Here is a 23,848-nt window from a genome sequence, read left to right on the forward strand (position 1 = left end):
GCAGTTTATTAACCAGGGCATCCTGAGCAAGTACAAAAATGTCATCTTTTATGTTTCTCCAGTTTCAGGAAAAGAACTGACAGGTATCTTTTCATCTCCATGGAAACATACAGTACAGTGAAACAACAAACATTGAACAGTGTATATCGTTGCTTTCAGTTTCGCGCTATTTTCATTATTTTATATAAATATAATACATTAATTCCGTACAAAATACATTCAGATTGAAACTCACTTCGGTTTTGCCTGCATTAAAAAATAGTGAAACTTCTTATCTTTCTGTCTTAACTTACAAATACAGTAATAAACATGTTACAAAAATATATAGGTATTTGTGATGGTGTGTGTTGTGTGAGTGTTTATGTTTATATATATGTTTATATGTTTATATATATATATATATATATATATATATATATATATATATATATATATATATATATATATATATGTGTGTGTGTGTGTGTGTGTGTGTGTGTGTGTGTGTGTGTGTGTTGACAGTAAGAGATGCAACCATTAGCTTTGCATTTCTGTGTTTTAAGCAAAATTTTGTAATCTTAATATGAACAACTGGGTACTGAGAACCTGTAGTGTAGTACCTCTCACTTAAGGGGCACCGTAATCTGTCCTGTACATTCTACACACAGACCCTCAAGCAGGCCACAAAATATGAACCATATTCTCACCAGTTCCTCTCGAATTATTGCATGAACAAAGTGGAAACCTAACATTGTATTATGACAAAATGAACATGGGAATTATTTCAAGCACAAAAATAAAGCACAAAAATAAAGCACAAAAATAAAACAAATCATTTCTGATATACATAACATTCAACAGCAAATCAAACTGGTAAAAATACAATTTTTGTTTTTGAATTTAAGGTGTATGAAATAAATTATATTTAATTGTTCACATTTAGATGTGGTTATATACATTTCACAATTTCACACAAACACACACACTTACACACACACACACACTCATTTTGAACTCAATCATACAAATTCATATTGTTCTACTTTGATGAGAAGGGGTTTATAGCTTGAGGATGACACAGACAATCACACACAAATATACACACACAGACACACTGCTTTATAGAGGATCAGAGGTAAAAATGAGGAGGAAATCCCTATAAATAGGCCACAATGTCATTATATACTAAAGTACCTTGGGACTACTCACAGAAATGGTGCAGGAACTTTTAAAAGAATGGGTAACAGGACTGCACTGTGAGTGGTCTTCCTGAAAGACCATGTAGCACAAGAAGGTGCCATGAGAGAAAATGAGTAGCCTTAGGAGACTAAAATGAAGCAAAATACAGTCAGAGGCAGGTGAAAAGATTCAAATTTGTGGGCCGCTTTCTTTTCCTGCAAGCATTTTGAAAACTACTTCTCTTCCAGTCCAATTAGAAAACCACATATTTGCATTTAATTCATGTGATGATAATTTAGGGGATTTTTGTGCACTGGGGAAGGTAAAATATTCTCTCTTGAAGATAAGCAGCAAGTAAAAATAACAGTCTGTAATTTTCCAATGTCTTAACCAAGGTGACGGCTATTATCGAGGTGTTTGCCAGCCTACAGTTTTCATACATCCAGGGATTTTAAGATCCACAGGGGTATGGGACTTCTATCCACTGGATGATCAGGTGTGTTTGCACTTGATTTCTACATCTAACGAATCACTGTCTTCATGTTTGAGGTGAGTTGAGCCCAGTGACACAGTTCCTTCTCTCTGATGAAGACTTCCCCATACATTTTGCACTGTCCTCCGAGAAGCACACATAGTACATCCTAGACCCTGAGCTCTTTACAATGCGCCTGTGAAAGATTGACATACTGTTTTTGTATAACAGGGAAAAGAGCAAGAGAGAAAGAGAGAGAGAGAGTTAAGCTCTGTGGTATAAGCAGCATTTGTATCATAAAGCTTCTAATATTTCCTTTTACAGAATATAGACTCTTATAAATATTTTTATAGCTTTCCTTCTTTGCTTTACACAGCAACAGCATTACGTACAGTGTCAGTCACTGTGTACACAGAGCAAAGCTGGGGTTGAACTATTCACACCACAAAATATGAGCAGTCAGCTAACATGAACACTGACTAAAGAGGAGAAGTAGTCATTTGTGTAGACTTACATCTCCACTGACTCTTTTTATTTGTGTAAGTCTGTTCTTCGGTGTGTGCAGCCATCTTAACACACAGTGAAAAAAAATTCAGAAAAGGTTCTAAAACATCTTGCATGTGCATTTCACATCACATTATATTTTGCTAGCACTGTGGAAGTTATTTATAGGTAGAAAATATGCTACGTTGTGATATGGTCTTTATGTCTTGTTTTAAGCTTTGGTGAACTCCTCCACAGTGGTACTGATGATAGTGTATTGAGTGGAAATGGATGCATTCTGGGAACACTGGTGATGATCTGTGGCACAGACAGGGCTTTAATATACTCTCTAAGTGTTGTTCTAAAGTCTACATGTATGATCTGGTCTGATTCTTTGGTATCGTTTTTCAAGGTTTTTGTTTGTTTGTTCTGGAATCACCATGGCAAATGTCCATCACCATGGCAAATGACACTTTAAATCTTGCCTAAAAAAGTTTATTCAGCTCTGCATACTTCAGTTCTGCTGCTCTGTTTGAAGGAAATAAATAATTCTCTTTTTCTATTTCAATAATCCTTTACATACACTGCTGAGTGTAACTGTACCATTAATTACAGTATAATATATGGAGTAAGAATGCAAAACAATGCACTGGCAGTCTCACCTTACATAAAAGAATATCAGTGCATACAGAGTATCAAACTGCATATTGTTACTCAGTATGCTATACCGTGATTGATTGTGTAGTACACTGTAACAATGGCTATTAAGAGTGTTACCTGTATGTTTTTTTCTGTTTCATGGATGTCTGGTTACAAAAGAAATGACAACCAGATTACAACTAAGTAGCATAAATAATCCAAAATGCATGTCTGTTAAAACGGCAAAGCATATTGAATAGATGGTGCGGTGTTGTGTCTGCTCGACACCCAGTGGATGATTGAGTGTCAAGATACTACACGCAATCAGCCTGCCCTCAGCCTGTATACATGCATGCAAACAGAGAAGGCAGCACAATGAAACTGCTCTGCGTCACCCATCCCCGGCGTTCTCCCACAGCGATAACCGAGTCATCAGTCATGACCTTTTGTTGAGACACCAACTTCTGTTCAGTTAAGTGAACTGCATTAAAAATACTGAGAATAAAACAAAAGGAGAAAATAGTTGCAGTCCAAAAATGAGAAGTGGTGGTTTTCTTTTTGTTACTTTTCTCCTTCAAGAGCATGTATATCCTCTTTTTAGTAACAGAAAGAAACACAAGAAAAAAACACGAGCTTCAGAGAAAAGGTTCAGTCAGGGAGTTTCACCACATTACCTGACTGAAAGAAAACAAACAAACAAAATCAAATGCGTCATCTAGGCCTGTAGTCTTCTGGGACCCCAGAGAGGTTCCCCTGCCTGAGCGTAGAGTCCACGGTCCGTATGAGGTCATCGATGGTGGCATGCATCTCGACTGTGTATGGGTCATACTCAAGCTTCCTCAGGCCGGAGCGCTTGAAGTTGCCGTCCTTTTGGCTCACAGCGCAGAGCAGGCGGTCCTCAGACACCTCCAGGCCCAGGAAGAGGACCATGCCCTTAAGGCAGGAGAACAGTTCCCGCTTCAGGTCTTCAAAGTGCACAACGTGGACCTTCTTGCCATACTTCAGCCAGTCCAGAGTGTGGGAGGCCCACCACGGGGCATAGTTCTTCACAAACTCTGGCCACTCTGGATGACAGGGACAGTGGAAAGTAGAAGAGGGAGACAGAGAGAAAAAAAAGAGAGAAAGAGGTAGAGAAAATCGGGTAGGGAAGCAGAGATGGTGTGAGATAAGAGAAAGAGACGAGTGTGGTGTTAGTTTGGATGCTTTATTTAAGTCCGTAGAAGGAATGTGATCTATGTAAATGTTGGGTAAATGAACCGAATTAATTATCATTCTACAACCCAAAAGAGTCTTGCTATTCTAAATCCTAGAAGTCCTGTTATCCTAAATCTGGGAAACATCATACAAAACCCTTTGGATTTTGGTTTCAACACAGTTGGTTCTCACTCTGCCGCCATATTGGCAGAATTTAACTAGCATTATATTAATTATTAATATTAATATTATTTTTTATTCATTCAATATTCAATACTCAATACTATATTCATTCAATATTCAATACTATACATTTAGGTGGACAGAACAATACAGTGATACAGCTGGAGACACATGGGTTCAATTAAAAATGTTTACAGATCTCTGCATTGCGGTGGGCTGTGATGGTTCTGATTAGAGAATGGTTCTGACGCAGATGGTTCTGGGACAAGATACTCCTGACCATCTAGTTTATTGATTTTCAATACTAGCATGTTCTTTGAAGAGCGGCCATCATCAAACTCTGTTCATTTCTTTTAGGTCAAGAAGTTTCATGTGCCATGCAATATGAAGTCTCTGTCAGTGATCCCAGTGGAGCAAGCTGGGAAACCAATACATGCTTTCACAAGCTGTGGACTTCTACAATGTGTTGTGGGATCTGCTGACTGTCATGTCTGGACCGACAAGAATGAAGCAAATGCGGAGGAACAAGACAGGATAGAAGAAAATGACCAAAAATGGAACTAGGAAATTAAACACCAGAACTGGGATCAACACAAAGGTATAACTACACAGAACACTAACTGGAGACACTTGGGGTACATTAAACAAGGGAGGGGTAAGTAAGCTTTGTCTAGTTCTAACTGAAGCAGTCTGTATCCTACCAGGAAAGGGAACTGAGATCCCCTGGTCATTTTCCATTTTAATTGGTGTTTTGACATATGTGTACCTAGATGTGTACCAGGTAATACCGAATTAGTCCCAGACATATAAATATTAATCATGTGTTTTAGCAGTGTAGACTAGCATAGCTTACTATGCTAATTGCTGGTCAATGGGAAAATGACATAACAGTTAAACAATATACTTGAAGTACCTTAAAGTATTATGGCTACTATTGGCTTTCAAAAACAATCTAAGTTGTTCTATGTATAGTGGGATTTTGGGCCATTCGTCAAGACGAAACGTTTCAAGTTCATTGAGGGATTAAGGAGATAGAAATAAAGATTGCATTCTGGAATTCTGATGTTTCCATTAGGGCACAGTGATGTTGAGATCCAGTATAGTGGGATATACACAGAAATTGTTTGGTTTTATCTTCCTGCTCACAAAACCCCCTTTTGAAAGACCACATATAAAAGCTGGCAGAAAATATGGGTTGACCTTTGACCTATTCCAGGTATAAACATCTCCAGAGGTAGGAACAAGGGTGAAACATGCTTCATCTGATCACATTACTTATTTTCCAATGCTCAGAAATCCAGGTTTTATATTATATAAACCAGGTTATGCACCTTTGCGTGTTGGCCTTGGACGTAAGGGGTTACATTGTAAAGCTTAGGGCTTTATGTTGCTTTATGTAAAGCTTAGGGTTTATGTTGTTACTGGCACATAGAAATGCCAATTGAATTCCGAGGCCATTTATTTATATGCCGTATGTATGTGTGTGTGTGTGTGTGTGTGTGTGTGTGTGTATGTGTGTGTGTGTATGTATATATATATATATATATATATATATATATATATATATATATATATATATATATATATATATATATATATATAAGCATTAATTCCCACATCCCTGGCCTCTATAATTAAGTTTTCTTTGTGCCACTTTACTCTTCCACCTTGAAAGCTATGTTTGTGGGGGCAAGCCCATCAATCCCACATGTTGTTAATGTTAAGAATCCCTACTGTCCTCGAAAGAAGCAGTTTTAGTGACTCAAATATTGGGTATCTAAAGAGTGAAGAGCCGTCACCCATAAACAAGGTCCAGCCCCCTAAAATAGAAAGAAGAGGGGAAAGCCAGTACCAACATCTATCTAAGTTTGTTCTGAAAACCTCACTTAGCAGTCTGACATTCCAGGTACATGCTCAATGTGATTTTACCAAGTGATGACATTTTTGTTAGATTTCAACTTCAAACCCACTTATATTCTCTCAAGAAACCACTTGATAGAGAGACAGAAAGGTGATTCTGATGTATTGACAACTGAATTTTGGCCTCACCTTTCCCCTTCCAGTGTGCCTGGGAGGCAAATCCAATATGGCCACCGTACTTGCGGTTGAATTCGGCCATGAGGGCCTTGTAGGGGTTGCGGATCATGAGGATAGTGGAGTCGAAGGCCTCGATCTCCTTCCGGCCGCTCTCATGGGTCTTGATGCAGATGGTCCTGCCACTGCGCCAGTGGTCCCGCTCTCCTTTAAAGCCTGCATGGGATTCAGGGAGAAGGAAGGTATATTATGTGCGGCACCTGTTGGTTTGGTTGATATCGCAGATGGCGGTCGGGGTGCTGGTATGCTAACAGGTAAGAACAGATACAAGCACCAGTGTGCTGAGGAGACAACATCGTTCAGAAGTTGCTCTTTGTAGGTGACTATCCTTACAATCGACAAAAATGAGTCACTTTAGCCAAAAATGAGTCACTTTTGGGTGTCTAATGGAGTAATGGAATAATGTGAAATTTCATGTTGGTATTCTTGGAAAAATTCCATAGGCAAGGAAAACACATAAAACACACTAACTGAAGCAGACTGCTTATGTTGTTTTACTCATGAACCATATATATATATATATATATATATATATATATATATATATACTTTTCTCCTGATATGCATCCACCCTTTTGTATCATGAGTGTTGTATAAGCACACTGTTGTACAATCCAGTGGTGAGGAATTCTGCCCAGTCACCCTTGTTGTAGAGTGAGCCATCAAAATAGTAGCTGCCTGTGTAGTATCCAGTGGCCAGCTCTATGAGGTGGCGAGCCCAAGTATTTCCTGCACCAGGGAAGCTGGCCAGCGCTGTCAGCTGTTTAGAACGGGTGTGCAGAAACCGACGTTCCATACATCGATTGTCTAGAGGGATAGAGAGAGAGAGAGAGAGAGAGAGAGAGAGAGAGAAAGAAACAGAGTAAGTAAAATAAAAAAAGTGAATTCACTTGATTACTCTGAATCGCCTTAATTACAAGAAATAAATATACCATAGCTCACAGTTGTGCAGTGAGAAGAAAAAAATTATAAGAGCCTTATTGTACAAGACCATTGTGGTGGAAATTCAATGAAACGGGGAGTCAGATGTGGATAATAAGTAAAAAAGGTTTTAATAGAAAAGAAAGATTCCACAGAGTGTGGGGCTCACTACCAAGAGAAGCCCCGAGTCATACAGAGCATTGCTTGATATACAATTCTAACTGTATGCCTTGACCAATCACAGACTTCCTGCCTCTTGTTGCTATGGCTCATATACCATTCAGCTTTAAGCGTTGCTTATCTCTTTCAGGCCGGCTGGTAAGAATCTTGCTTGACTGTCATCCCTTAATTGCAGGCAATAAAGCAATGGCAGGCAATAAAGCAATTGCAGGCAATAAAACGAGAGACATCTTCCTGCTTATCTGATCTACGGTCTCACTCCCTTAAAGTTCTTTGCTTACATAAACATTTTTCCTAGGGAACAGGATACTGCTGAATGTATGTGAATCACTGAAGCACATAGTATTTCCTTTACACCATCGATAACAGCCACTTACTGCAAAAAAAAATGCTTAAAGGGTTGGATCTTTTTCTCACATTTCTCAACATTTTCTCACTTTTAAATGCATGCTAAATCTCTATTTTAAATACGCTATAGCCCTAGTAAATGCTTTGTAGGTAGAGGTGACGTATTAAGTTTCCATAGAAAACTTTCTTATGTTCTTAGAATACAGGAAAGGGTAGCATGAATTAGTTATTCATAGCTTAGAATGTTTCCTCTTTGCGAAAACAAAGGTTATGCAGCTCTAGTTTGGTTTGCAGTGACACTGCTGATATGTCTTGTGCAGGTTCGAGGGGTTTTGAAGGAATGGTCTTTATTAATTTTAACAACAATGCACACAACACATACGCAATGGTGCAGAGAAATGCAAAACTGTCACTGTTTTTCTTTGGTATTGACTGGGAATCCAAATCGAAATGTGGAAAACACCAGTCAATAAGCAAGTGGATTGTATCCATACCCAATACTTATGCATCTCTACTTGAATATCCAGAAAACCATGTTTCCTTGTACCAATACTTATGCAGAGCACTGGTATCCTTTGATACACACATTTAGTGGATTAGTGCTACATCAACCACATCACAGTTGTAATGCAGACACATTGCCATGAAGCACCACTGTCACATAGGATTTGCATTTGTTTCTAAGTAGCTCCTCCTAGTCAAGAATGTACTGTTTGCTAACTGTGACGGAATATTTGGCTCCAGCAGCGCTAGGGTCAGAGTGGTCAGCGTTTCTGGGGCATTGAGAGGGAAGTTTGCAGAAGCAACATCATGTGTTGGCCAGCAGACAGTGTCAGCCTCAGCACAGAGAAGTGAAAGATCCCAAACGGTAAAACAGGCCTACTTAAAAGCTGTCTAGTTAAGCCTGAATAACAGAGACATGCATAAATGCACACGCACACATACGCATTCACACACAGACCCTGCCTAGCGTCTTGTCTGCCAGGTCCTCAAATCATCCAAGTTAGTATTTACAAAGTTTGCTGAAATGTACTCCTCTCACATGGCCATCGTCAAAGTTAACTATCTTTTGGCAATCTGTATTTACTTTTCTTTGGTTTTCAAGAGATCAATTCAACCCTGTCCTTTTGGAGTATTATTTAGACTCCAAAGGACTTGGCATAGATTCTGCCCAATCTGTGATGGCTTGTGCTACCCTTGGAAATCTCCCACCTCCAGTGGCCGGATGTACATTGAAAAGATGGACTGGGTTGTCATCTGACTGTTTCCTTTCAAAAGCTTTCTTTTTTTTGGGGGGGGGGGGGGGGGGTGTCTATGATTATATGTGTATGCACGTGTATTTTGATTATATATATATATATGACATTTTTTCATTGCAAACCTATCTATATATATAACATTTTATATATATTTGTGTCAAATGGTTGGACACAAATGACTGTATATTTGTAATAGTTATAAAGGCATTTTAATCTAACGGATTATGTTTAAATTTGTTTCTAAGACAAATATAAACTTGATAGCATATTAAATGATTTCCAAACAATATATACAGTATTAATTTTTTTAAAAAAGGATCATTTTAACTGCCCCTCAACAAATTCAGATATTTAGTTCCTCATGCTACAAGCACCCTGCATACTTGAGAATATGTTCAAGACAACATTGATGACTGCTTCATGAATGTGCTTAAGAGAAGACCAAGAGTGCACAAAGCTGTCGAGTAATGGGTGGTTTTAAAGATCCTTGAAGAACCCAACGTCTAAGATAGTCAATGTTTGTTTAATGCAGCATAATCACATATTTTCATTATTTTTGATATGTTCAGTTTTTCTAAAATGTAGAAAATATTAAAAATAAGAGTAGCTGTATCCAAACTTTGGACTGGTACCATCCATCCATACATCCAGCCATACATACACACACACTGGTGTGAAAATGTTTGCCCCCCTTCCTGATATCTTTTTTTTTTTTTTGCATGTTGGTCAACTTAAATGTTTCAGATCAAACAAATTTAAATATTATATAACACAAGTAAACACAAAATGCAGTTTTTAAATGAAGATTTTTATTATTAAGGGAAAAAAATTTTTTTCCAAACCTACATGGCCCTGTGTGAAAAGGTGATTGCCACTAAACCTAATAACTAGTTGGGCCACCCTTAGCAGCAATAACTGCAATCAATCAAGCATTTGCGATAACTGGCAATGAGTCTTTTACAGCACGGTGGAGGAATTTTGGCCCACTCATCTTTGCAGAATTGTTGTAATTCGGCCATATTGGAGGGTTTTCGAGCATGAACCGCCTTTTTAAGGTCATGCCACAGCATCTCAATCAGATTCAGGTCAGGACTTTGACTAGGCCACTCCAAAGACTTCATTTAGTTTTTCTAAATTCAGAGGTGGACTTGCTGGTGTGTTTTGGATCATTGTCCTGGTGCAGAACCCAAGTGTGATTCAGCTTGAGGTCACGAACAGATGGCCGGACATTCTCATTCAGGATTTTTTTTGGTAGACAGCAGAATTTCATTTACCACAGCAAGTATTTCAGGTCCTGAAGCAGCAAAAAAGCCCCAGACCATCACAGTACCACCACCATATTTTACTGTTGGTATAATGTTCCTTTTCTGAAATGCTGTGTTACTTTTACACCAGATATAATGGGACATAAACCTTCTTGTCAGTCCACAGAGTATTTTCCCAGAAGTCTTGGGGATCATCAAGATGTTTTCTGGCAAAACTGAAATGAGCCTTTATGTTTTTTGCTCAGCAACGGTTTTCGTCTTGGAAGTCTGCCATGCAGGCCATTTCTGCCCAGTCTCTTTCTTATGGTGGAGTCATAAACACTGACTTTACCTGAGGCCTGCAGTTCTTTGGATATTGGGGTCTTTTGTGACCTCTTGGATGAGTCGTCGCTGCGCTCTTGGGGTAATTTTGGTCAGCTGGCCACTGCTGGGAAGGTTCACCACTATTCCATGATTTTGCCATTTGTAGATAATGGTTTGCTGGTGTCCCAAAGCTTTAGAAATGGCTTTATAACCTTTTCCAGACTGATAGAGCTCAATTACTTTGTATCTCATTTGTTCCTGAATTTCAGCATGATGTCTAGCTTTTGAGGGTATTTGGTCTACTTCACTTTGTCAGGCAGTGATTTCTTGATTGACAACAGGTGTGGCAGTAATCAGGCCTGGGTGTGGCTAGAGAAACTGAACTCAGCTTTCCAAAGATGTGATCAACCACAGTTAATTTATGTTTTAACGGGGGGATCACTTTTTCACACAGGGCCATGTAGGTTTGTATTTTTTTCCCCCTTAATAATAAAAACCTTCATTAAAAACTGCATTTTGTTTATACTTGTGTTATCTTTTTGTTTGATGATCTGAAACATGTAAGTGTGACAAACATGCAAAGATATAAGATATCAGGAAGGGGGCAAACAATTTTTCACACCACTGTATATATATATAGTTCACTTTCTTTTTTCTAAAAAACAATAAACAGTAAATAATCTTAGTAAAAAAAAAAAAAGTTTGCTAAACTAAATAATAGCTGATGATAGACTCTCTTCCAAAAGTCGGCAATGTAATACAATGAAAGCAGTGACATCTTGATTATTTAAGCGGCATCACTACCCCCATTACAAACAGATCACACTGCTACTCTTGCGGTCTGAATGATTGACACCTTGACCAGCCAACAGAAATGGTGCTAATGGAATCTTTAATGTAGGACATGGAAGTCCTGGAGGAGTGCAGCGCTCAGTAAGTCACATGCAGTGTGACCTTCGCCCTGTCTTTATAAGAAGTGGAAATATTCTGGTCTTGCCAAATCACCATTACCTTGCACTTGTGTCTGGTAAACTACAAAGTATTCGTCATTCCCACAGCTCTCAAAGTCCTCGCCGGCGCAGCGATGAAGGCACAGCTCCTCTTCCTCTGGCTCGTGTAGGGTAAAGACAGTGGTGGGGAAACCACAGTGACAGTTGTCTCCACCCAGTGCTGCTAGTGAGAACTCCTGTACACAGCAGCGGATGGACGGGCATGTTACCATACAGTGTGTTTGGGGGTTACTTGTTGACTCAGATCATACAAATATTAACTGAAGCCCCAAAGAGTACAAAAATATATTTTATAGTTCAGTCTAGTCTTAAAATTGACCACTTAGAAAAAAGTCAGTTTTGAATCTTAGTTCTTTAAAATAAATGCAAATGTGTCAAGCGCAGCAAAAAACAATTCCCAAATGTTTAAGAGCAACAACCCCTCAGCACTGCAAAAAGCTACTGAGTATACACACACACACACACACACACACACATAGAATAACATAGACACACCTTCTCTGTGCATATGTCCACACACTTGTCAACAGACATATTCTGAATGAGAGCGCCAACAGGAAGTGCTAGAGTAATGTTGTCCGGCCTCTTGAAACATCCTTTAAAAATGGCACTTCCATCTGAAAAATTAACACACACAACAAACATATCTGACACTAATCTAATTTAGACAGTTCCACAAAAACACTTTTTTTAACTAATTTTTTTTAAGGACCTTTCTATGATGGACTGTACAGAACAACTTCCCAAATGTCTTACCACAGCCACCATTATGATACACCATGTCTTCAGATCTACTGCTTATGCGGAAGATCAGGAAATAGATTGCATTTTTTTTTCTTCGGTGGTTAGAATATTATGCATATATTTATAATTACACAAGTGTGCACATGGTTTCCAGAGAAACAGGATGTTTTGAATCGTCTTTGTATATTTGTAGAAGGTGAGTAACTGCAATTGATGTAGTTAGAGATGCAGAGATATTACAAATTGTAATTTTTTTAGTTTTAAAAATTATTTTTAATAAATATGTTTTGGTAAATATTCAGTTATATTTTTCATATTAAACATTAATAAATATTTTCAATAAAATTTAGATTTTTATATTTATACATTTAAACATCCTGTTTCTCTGGAAACCTTCTCTACCATTTAGAATTTATATAAACAAATTGAGAGTGGGTCTGCCTGCATGAGTAGGACATCTTTGTGGAAGCAGTAAGCCCACTCACCCTCCCATCGGACACACAAATGTGCGCACCCACGGATCACATGAGGCATGTATGTTTACTCAGAGCTTTGGAGGAAAAAAAATCACGAGATGCAGCAAATTGTATTCCCTTTTCACCAAATGTCAAAGGGAAGTGACAGGGTGATAACACAGAAATCATACTTGTTACACTGCACAAAGTTTACTGTTTATATAAGGGTGTCTATTATATACGGGTGTGTATTATATAATGGTGTGTATTATATACGGGTGTGTATTATATAATGGTGTGTATTATATACAAGTGTGTATTATATACAAGTGTGTATTATATAATGGTGTATATTATATAAATGTGCGTATTATATACAAGTGTGTATTCACGGGTGTGTATTATATAATGGTGTATATTATATAAATGTGCGTATTATATACAGGTGTGTATTATATAATGGTGTATATTATATAAAGGTGTGTATTATATAATGGTGTATATTATATAAATGTGCGTATTATATACAGGTGTGTATTATATAATGGTGTATATTATATAAAGGTGTGTATTATATAATGGTGTATATTATATAAAGGTGTGTATTATGCTTCAAATGTTTCCTTATTTCCCTTGTTGCAGGTAATGATACTACAAAAATGCTATCAGGTAAGCAAAAAACAGATGAAAACTTAAGGAAGTAGCGAAATACACACACACGCGCACACTGCATATGTGTGTACACATATACGTGTGTGTATCTGTGTTTGTGTGCATATGATTGTGCGTGCGTGTGTGTGTCTGTGCATACGCGTGCGTGCAAGTATAGAGTTCTCACATCGCCGGGCCGACTCCTGACTCAGCTCTAGTCTGTAGATGGACAGACGGTTGGCTCCTCCGCACAGGTTCCTCCTCTCCCCCTTACACTCCATGTTACACTCGCGCTCGGACACATCTGCCGCCTGGATCTTGTGGCCGCAGTAACATTCCGCTCCGAACTCTAGGCCGGCATACATGTACCCCCTTAACACAAGAAGAGCACGCGTCAGTTTCTGCTCCTGACAATGTAGAATAGAGACATCATTTAGAGAAAAGTACAAATTTCCAGTTCTTTGCTGATTCTCTTAAATGTCATTTCACAATTGGCATCGTGCTGGACTACTTTTTAATGTCCGTTCCTAATTCACATTTATATTTCCAGCATTCGGCAAACACTTTGTCCAGAGCGACTTACAGCGGTGGTGTGAACCATTTCCTCATGTGACCAGATATAGGTAATGTCAAGAATATTATCAGGCTAAAGTGAATAGGTAAACCTCAGTGACTCAGTGAAGAGGGGAAACGTCAGTCTACATTTGAAGGCAGCAGGTGTCTCAGCTGTGTCTCAGCTGTGTCTCAGCTGTGTGGACAGCCAGGGGAAGTTCATTCCACTACCTAGGTGTCTTGTGTCCTTCAATGAAATGCTCAAATTAAGCCAACTTTATGAATTCCAACTATGCGGCATTTAAATTACACCCTAAACAATTTGAGCAGTATAACAGCAACTAGAAGAAGCCTTCTCGTGCATTAAGCCCCATGTTCGACAGAATCAAGTAACTCCCGGATGTTATTAGAAGCTAAACACTCGCTGCTATGGAGTGTCACAGATAGTGTTGTTATTGCTATAAATTAACACTCTGAGTCATCTATTCAGAGAAAGCAAGCAGTGGTTTGACATGTCACAAAGTGTTGGCAGTGGTGATACCAACACAGTTGGCCAAGCGAGGTGCTATTAGGGTGTCATTACGTAACCACACTGGTAACATCTTCCTTGAGCTTTTGAAAATAGAGCCAAACTGCCCTAGAAAAACTGATCCCGTTAACAGCAAAAGAAATAACAAGTATGATAAAAGCTAAACAAATACACACACACACACAAACACACACACACACACACTCACATACACACACACACACACACACACACATACACACACAGATACTGTAGCACACACACACACACACAGATACTGTAACACACACACACACACACACACACACACACACACACACTCACACATACACACACACACACACAGATACTGTAACACACACACACACACAAAGTTATATCCATGACTGTCAGAAAATGACTTGAATTGTTTTACCCTCTCTTGGTATTCAAACATAGCAAAGAACTACAGATTCATGTACTGCACTGTCCAGAATTCTGAGAAGGAGTTTTCTGATTGGCAGACTACATTACACTCAAAATAAGATAATATGGTCATTGACTTCATAAGGGTTTTTGGCATACTGTTGCGGGATCTGTTGAGGCAGAGTGCTAAGCTAACATAATAATTTACTGCACACAATTAGTTTTGTTGTGCAAACTATCTAGAGAACAGGTGGACCGTTTCTCATTATTGTGATGCTGCCGTGTGCAATTTTATGGGGAAAAAAAGCTCTAGAAGAGGTGGCAGCCACTCAGAACTCTGGGTACTTGTTACCAGACACCTTTGCCTTTGGGAAGCAGTGGTTTCCTTTTCAGTTGTTTCCTATGACCGTCCCGTCCAGAGTGGAACATTATGCGTAGCCTGTATGCTGTGAGTTTAAGTTCGCCCTAAGCATAGTCGAATAATTTCTAACACTAAACCACTGCTCTTGCCCTTTTTCATTCAAGCGTTACTTGCGGATTTCTAGACACTTTCAAAATATTCAGGACATCCATATTCACACTTGTCCTGCAATGTCCTGCAGGATTCTACTGATGTTTCTCTTGTTCCCACAAGAATCTTGCCTAATGCTGTGTCGCTGTCACCTGTTGTTTTGCATATGACCTCAATAACTCATTTACTTGTGCTGATGTCAGCATCTTCAAAGCTAATGACACACGTTATGTGACACATGCCTAAAGGGAAGGAAGGGTAAAGAAGGAAGTGAGACAGGCAGAAGGAGTGAAAGAGGACAGATAGAGTAGGAAACATCACATCACAATGTATAACACCGATCATGTGGGAATTAAAGTAATCTTTGGAACTATCTTCCTTTACAACATCTTCACTCCATGGAGTTTTCCTGATGGCTTAATACAGCGGAGAATGTTGTAATGTTTACATGCTGGTTACAGAGCCCATGGCAGGTCAAAATATGGTCACAGAGGTATTCAGGGAAACCTGCTTAGCTGATTTGGGTGTGTGTGTGTGTGTGTGTGTGTATGTATGTGCATGTATATGTTTGTGTGTGCAATTGTTGCACAAGTTGAAGTCAAACCTCTCGGCACAGTTGTCTTGGCAACGGAAGACCGTCATTTTTTTGTAGTCGAAGAAGGATACTCCTCGTAGTGCCCTTTTCTGTGTGTTGTCGATGTAGCAACCGATGTACTTTGCTAGAGAGAGAGAGAGAGAGAGAGAGAGAGAGAGAGAGAGAGAAAGAGAAAAGAGATAGAGAGAACAGTTGGAAAACAGAAGGTTAAGCAAGGCTTTTATAACTTACAGCAGTTTATATCAGTCCCATCTCAATAGAAGCTCTCAGCCACGCCCTGACACCCCACCCAGGCCACATCGCCAAAACCATCTCCACCCATCCCACACCCCCAACACCATCTCCACCCATCCCACATCCCCAAAACCATCTCCACCCATCCCACATCCCCAACACCATCTCCACCCATCCCACATCCCCAAAACCATCTCCACCCATCCCACATCCCCAACACTATCTCCACCCATCCCACATCCCTAACACCATTCCCGTCCATCCAACATTGCCAACACCATCCCCGTCCATCCAACACCGCCAACACATCCAATACCTCACAGATAAAGTACATTTTTAAAAATGTATTAAGTAAACAAAGAGTAAATTAAAATCAGTTGTCATAAAAATCACATACTTCACTAGACACCTTTTGGTAGTTATGATGTGCTTAGATACACTTTCCTGATGATCAATTTGTTGCAAATTCAAAAATGCGGTTTTAACAAGGCTGATGTGGAACCCACATGTTGGGATCTAATCTAATAAAGATTTCCACAAAACTGTGGCCACTTCACATCATTCTGTCAGATTTGCTTTTATTTCTTGTATTATTAAAATGGCCAAACCTAAAAAATCATATAATGGGAGCGCGTGTTGTGGAAGCATCTGTGAAAGGACGCTGATTTGCATAAAATTATTTTGCATGTGCATTCTGTACATAGACAATAATGGGACATCGGGAAAAAAGCCACGCCCAACCCTCAGAGCATCACTATTAGCTCTGTGACTGGATACTTTTTATGCCTCGATAAGACGTCACACAAAATATCATATAGAAGGTAAACATGTGCCCTCTCTGGCCAAGGGCTTCTGTGACGCAGGCATGCTGAGAAGCAGTCTGACCAACGGTTGCACGTAGGCCATGTGTTGACCAATTGTGTCATGTGAAAAGGTGGGACTTATTAGACATTGTTAAACCAATGCAGTAATAACAGACTCACGGTGTATGGAGACTGTAGAAAGCAAATGTCAACATGGAAGGGAAGCCAAGGGAAGCCAGACATTTCAGGAATTTTAGAAATCCCAGCTGGACACATTTTTAGGCATTAAAAGGAGGACATGTCTGTAATGTATGGTTAGCCTAACATGATACAGAAGGATACAAATATAATTCTCGGTATTACAAAAATGAAAATATTTGTCTTTATTCTCATTTTCCTAGACTTGGCCTTGAGAAAGTAATGTATTATATTTTTCTCAATATTTCAGCAAAATAGATGAATATGTGGTTTTTGACATCAAAGCTGCACCCATGTATCAAAGGTACATGCAAAATGCAGCCCACACCCAAAATGCATTCAGCTGATAACAGAATACAGAACCAACCATAGTCACCACAGCCTTTGACTTTGTCTGTCCACTTTAATTAGTGCTAACTGTTTCCAGATATCACTTCTGCCATTATTCATTTTTCCAAAATACAGTCGGTCAGCCATTTCTTTGATGGATAAATGTCCTTCTCAAAATTGTGTTCACACCAAACATGAGATAAATCTGCCTAGCGCCAAGGCCATTTCATTTGAATGGGGCACATCGCCGGACCACAAAAACGCAATTCAGTTGATGGTTAATTCTGCTTTGCACCAAGTTCATCCAGGTTAACTTTTAACTCTACGAATTCCCATACCACAGAGATATGGGCCAATAGAAAGCAAGAAGGGCTATGGTCACTTATTCCTGAAAAAACAAACAAGACAGACAACCATTAGCCCCACTTTCTAGCTTTCTACTGGCCCACACCTCTGAAGTTCTAAAATTTGCATGTTACCACTGTCTCTATTCTTGCGCAGGAATAGTTACTCCACTTGAGTTTTTAATTTCTGGGTTATATGCCCCTCTAGTGGTCTACTTGAGCAATTGCAGCTTGACCTGACAGTATAAGGAAAAAGAGGTGACTGTCTCTGATCCTTTATTTGTTGGTCCTACTGCCAAACATTAAAATTTACAAGCATAATAAAACTTGGCTCAGGCTGGACTGACAGGAATGGCAAAGGGGTCCAGCGCTGTGACATCACTGTCATGTTTTGACATCATATAGGGACATAGGGATTTCAACATCTTGTCGAGGGGTATGACAGGATGTTCATTAAAAAGGGCAGGGAAGTGGGATGAGGAAATTCCTCCTCCACCCCACAATCAACACAGAGACAATAACCAACCCAGAGGTACAAATATTGTTCAACAAACTTACAGTTAACATTTGAAGCAAAGGCCAGGTTTGAGTAATTAGCAGTTAGAACCTGCAGATCTACATTGGGAGCATCCCTAGTGCTCATCAGCAGGTGGCAGTAATGACCATGTTAACGCCGACATTTACCCTGCTGACTTACATTTCCATAATACCACGTTTGGCTGACTGATCCCTTATTAAATCACTGCAGTGTTTTCATGTAATTACCCCTAGCTCGGTTCTCCTAATATTATCCTCTGTAAAGACGTGGCTGGATTTGCTAAGCTGATTTTGCTGCGATGTAACGCTTTGGTACTGATTTTAAGCAAGATCTCATTGGTGCTTCATACCATGAAACGACACTGTAAGACTTTGGCTCAAGTTGGACTAGCAGTAAGAACTTCTGTTTTGGCAATAAGCCAAATGAAAGAATTAAGTTGTATAAATTATGGTTGTTGAGGCTTGAAGCTGGTGGTTATTATATATATAATATTATATTATACAGCCATAAACTGTATAATATTGCATAAGTGTGGTTACATCTCAATATTGGAAACTATAAAACCTTACAGCAGAGGAGAATGAGAAGCAGTGTCTATATCATCTATATCACCCCTCTGGCAACCATCACCACCACAACAAGGTTATCAGTTTAAATTTAGACAGCTGTATATGCTCATGAAGGTGACTTTATGCTTTTGGTCCAAACTTAGGCAGCTGCACTCATGAAGGACACTTTAGACTTTAGGTCCAAACAAACCCAAAAGATCCTTGCAAAAGTGCAGCTCAGTGCTCTCAAAGCTATTATCTGCCTCTTTTAGTATATCATGGTCTCCTTCCCCAATCCCCACCTATCTGTGAAACACACACTCCCCCACCTCCTAGTACATGGCATCCATCAGCGGTATGCCATATCAGGTCTCTCCATTAGTCTTTAATAACTTTTATAATAGCTGGCTAAGAGCAAAGCTGGATTCTATTATACAGACACTAACCCACAGCATTATGATAATTGCAATTGTCTGAAAGCGGACAGCAGCCTGAGAGCTGCAGCTGCAGGGTAATCGCATTGCTGGGTTCAGTAATCTGCTTTATATACTAGCAAAGCTCCAGCTCCCTCAGCACTGTGAAGCTAAGTGCCTAACACGGATGAAAAACAGGAGTGGGTGTGGGTGTGCTGCGGCGTTGGTGGTGTCTCGGTGGCCAGAGGACTTGGCTGAAGCCCAGAAGGTCATAGGCTTGATTTCAGGGCATGAGGAGAGGTATACGGAAGTATACTGGTGGCCAGCGGGCTTGGCGGAAGCCCAAGAGGTCACGGGTTCAATTCCTGATCGCCAAGCAAGGGATATTGTGATATCCTGGAAGCCAGAGGTCTTGGACATGGCCCAAGAGGTCATGGGTTCAATTCCAACTATCTTTAGAACCTAATCCTCAAACACTAGCTCAGTGCCACCCACTGCAGCCAGTCATAACTTGTAAATAACTACACTAGAAGACTAATGTACACAGTTTCAGATCCCAATTAAAGTAACAGAGGCTTGGCTGTATTCTTACAGTGAAAGAGGTTAAGCTGTGTTCTTACAGTAAAGTGACAGATGCTTAGATGTGCTCTTACAGTAACATAACAGAGGTTAAGGTGTGCGGTTGTAGTAAAGTAATAGAGGTTTAGCTGTGCTTTTAGTAAAGTAACAGAGGTTTAGTTGTGCTCCTGAAGTAAACTAACAGAGGGTTAGCTGTGCTCTTACAGTAGTGAAGTGACAGATGTTTAGCTGGGAACTCAGAGACAGTGTGGGGTGCTTGAGCAGTTTGAGTTAGGGTGTAGAGGGGCTCCAGTGAGTTACTAGTCTAGCTTTGGAAATATACCCAGAAATAAAGCCGTGTATAAATCAGTATTGAATTTCAGTGGAAGTCATTGAGGTTTTAAACCATTCACTACATGAGGTCTGGAAAAAAAGACTACTGGGCGCCACCAGTGTGTGCAATCATGTCTGGTATATGGATCATGAGCATGCATCTAGAGCTTAAATTAAATGGCTATTTAGATTGCTGTTGTAATATTGATCACAAATCATACAACAATTAGATATTCACTCCATATGGTTTATCCCTACATTCCACTGCATTTGGAATTATTGACCTGGTTGGATTTTCTCCAGTCAGTCGTTGGGAACACACGTCTGGGGTTCATATGAGTATTAGCTTTTTGGAAGGCTGATCCAGGACCAGTTCCATCACTGCCATATAACATCACATATAACTGAAATGAGCAGGAAACAAGAAACGCAGCCTCCTCGTAGAACAGCGCCGTTAATGAGTGCAGCTGTGCTTTTCCACCAGCAGGTGGCAGACTGGAGGCAGTTTGGAGCAGGTCGGCCTGCATATCTTTGCACATCCTCCCACATTGCACAGCTCCCTGTGTGTGTGTGTGTGTGTGTGTGTGTGTGTGTGTGTGTGTGTGAGAGAGAGAGAGAGAGAGAGAGAGAGAGAGAGAGATTGTGTGTGTGTGTGTGAGAGAGAAAGAGAGAGAGAGAGAGGAGAGAGAGAGAGAGAGAGAGAGAGAGAGAGAGCGACTGTGTGTGTGTGTGTGTGATGTGAACGAGTACAATATGCTTGTGCATATATGACATGCACATCTGCATATTTGACTTCAAAAGTGTTCTGATGGACATACGGAAACTAAAGAGTGCTTTACTGCATGTCATACCACTATTGCTGTATGCATATGCAATCACAAGACAGTAGTCCGACGATGACAAGTGCCGCCTAGTTTCAGGTGACACAGACAGACAGTTCCGAATCAGGACTGGGCCGCATCTCGGAGCCAAGGGGGCCTATTTCTGCGTTAACTTCACCGCTCTGTGACGAGTCTGCAGAGCAGCTGAGAAGTCTGATCCCAGCCCTGCACCGTGTTCCAACCCTGCGCCAGATCTCAGAGCTTGGCAGACGTCCTGACAGACTAACGAGGACTAGAGAGTCTCCCCTCTAAGTACTGACATTTCACCGCGGTGGGGAGCGCTCTTGCCGCCGCTGCGGCTTCCGTCTCCTCTGAGGTTAATCACGAGACGGCATGTTGCATGTGGCCGGCGAGCGCGAGCTGCGCGCGCGTTTACGCATGGACCGCGATCGTTACGCCGCCGAAGCGTCTGCTCCGCGCGCTTAGCCATCGCCAAGGTGGAGCCCAGTGAGCAGAAACGCAAACAGGGATCAGTGGCCTTTCCCTATAGGTCGTTCAGGAGCCGATCTCGATTCATTTAAAAATGAAAGTATATAATGAAACTACAAAGTGATTTGGTGAGGAACACCTAAATAAGCTTCCAAAACTAGTGGCATATCTGTAGCCTATGCCACTGAGAAATAAAGTTACACTGTGAATTGCAAGCACAGGCACCATAATTATATAATAAGTAGTAAATATAATTTTAGCAGTAATTAGATTAATTAGCCCAAGGCTATGAGCAGCCTGATGAATGAAATGAAAACACGGAACTGAATCAGTGGGGATAATGCACAGTAACGATGCAGTTTCTGACCAGCCTTATTAGCCAAAAGGTCTTTAAGATCAGACATGCGATATCCCACCACATGAGATCTTATTTTTCTAATGTCAGTGGTTGGATGTTTGGCACGTTACTTTACAAGATTCCCTACAAAGGGACACGACAGCACTGGAAAAGTTTTCTCAACGACTTGCTGGCTCTCTCTGGCTCTCCGCCGACTCCGACCTGCATGCCTGCTTAAAAACAAGGCGATGTCAGCTCCCCCGTTACTGACTTCGGAGTCAAAATGCTGTGTGCTTACAAAAGCGCAATATTATTCAAAACACTGCTTCACAAGCTTTTGCAACCTTATATGAGTAACATGGAAAAATAAAATATTATTAACTGCACAAGATCCTACCACCACCAACTGAGCAGAGCGCTTTGGATTTGCTGCAGAGATATATATATATAGATGAGGTAAATATATATATATATATATATATATATATATATATATATATATATATATATATATATATATATATATATATATATATTTATTTATTTATTTTTATTTTATTTTATTTTTATTTTATTTTATTTTTTTTAAAGGGCCTAACATCTCAGCCATGGCTCCCTCGCTTTACCTCATCTATGCCCACGATCTCTGCTCGCTGGCTGGAGACGTTATTAGCGCTAAGCTCACTCCCACCAATTAAAGACAATCGGAGAGTGTGGGTACACTGACACAATGGTCTTTCTGTCGAGACGTGTTCGCACTGCAGTGAGAAGGGGAGATGAGACCAATAATTACTGTGCTGTATCTGCATTGGGCTACTCATGCATAAAAGCAGTAGGAAAGAGTCATGTGTCTTTGTGGGCAAATGAATATAACAGGCAGCCATTTACATTTCCTTTCATGCAGCTCTGATTTCAGTTTTATTTTAAGACTCGGATTTCTTTCATCTGCAAGAAACATATTATATATTTAATGCATAATTACTCATAACTGAAAACAAACAGTGGGCTTGATCACATGCCTCGACCACATTCTAGCTTTACATTCTAGCGTTACAAGCTAACGATACTGCTAACTATTTTAACTGCTAGATAGAGGACCTCACACAACCCAACTAAACCCGGCTGTAGAGAGAGGAGAATTGTTTTTTTGTTTTGTTTTTTGGGGGGGTTTTCTTTTTGCACAGCCAGTAGTTCATTGGTATTAAAAAAGAAGCGCTAGAGAAAATGATATAAAACCATTGTATTACCGAATTGTTATTGAACAATTAAATTGAATATTTAGAAAATAGAACTGCATTTAACTGTGTAGATATTTACCCGTTTATTCATTCTTTCGTTCGTTCGTTTGTTCGTTCGTTTATGAAAGCGGCTGACACAAAGCTGTTAATACTGGCATTATTTGAAAATATAAAAGAAATAAACTACAGTTCCAGACTCTATACATCACACTAAAAATCTGTAAAAATGCCAGGATAACTAATACATTGGCCACCTCCCCCTTTCTTGACTTGATTGTGTATTTCTGTAAAGGAGTCCAATTCAATACTTCATGTTTGAACTACAGAAACAGCCTCGTATCTGGAGCTCTCGCTCTCCTCTGTTTATCTCTGTTTTAACACCTCTTTTAACCTTCTTCCTTCTTTCTTCTTAACAGGGGTGATTTTATAAAAAAAAAAAAAAAAAAAAAAAGAGTATGTGATCCAACTCCGTAGTGCCACAGTGAAAAGTGAAAGCATAGCATTAAGCCTACATTCATGAAGGAGAAGTGTTTGGGTGGGTGACCATAACGAAGGGTAAGTGTTTGGGTGGATGACTGTACTGAAGGGGAAGTGTTTGGGTGGGTGACCATAACGAAGGGGACGTGTTTGGGTGGATGACTGTACTGAAGAGTGTGTTTGGGTGGATGACCATAATGAAGGGTAAGTGTTTGGGTGGATGACTGTACTGAAGA

General features: G+C 39.9%; 1 protein-coding gene across 2 annotated transcripts in view; it reads right to left on the bottom strand.

The window, feature by feature from the left end:
- Positions 1 to 466: 466 nt before the first annotated feature.
- wscd2 (WSC domain containing 2) overlaps positions 467 to 23,848 on the bottom strand; it is a 54,762-nt gene continuing 31,380 nt past the window's right edge. For both annotated transcript variants that reach the window (XM_035525917.1, XM_035525918.1), the window contains exons 3-9: positions 15,961 to 16,075; positions 13,547 to 13,731; positions 12,005 to 12,126; positions 11,511 to 11,685; positions 6,866 to 7,030; positions 6,179 to 6,379; positions 467 to 3,816 (exon numbers count right to left, since the gene is read on the bottom strand). In XM_035525917.1, coding sequence (XP_035381810.1) covers positions 3,464 to 3,816; positions 6,179 to 6,379; positions 6,866 to 7,030; positions 11,511 to 11,685; positions 12,005 to 12,126; positions 13,547 to 13,731; positions 15,961 to 16,075 — 1,316 coding nt within the window. In that variant the 3' untranslated portion in view covers positions 467 to 3,463. The remainder of the gene's footprint in view (positions 3,817 to 6,178; positions 6,380 to 6,865; positions 7,031 to 11,510; positions 11,686 to 12,004; positions 12,127 to 13,546; positions 13,732 to 15,960; positions 16,076 to 23,848) is intronic.

This window comes from Electrophorus electricus, chromosome 5, assembly GCF_013358815.1.
Source record: "Electrophorus electricus isolate fEleEle1 chromosome 5, fEleEle1.pri, whole genome shotgun sequence".
NCBI lineage: Eukaryota > Metazoa > Chordata > Actinopteri > Gymnotiformes > Gymnotidae > Electrophorus > Electrophorus electricus.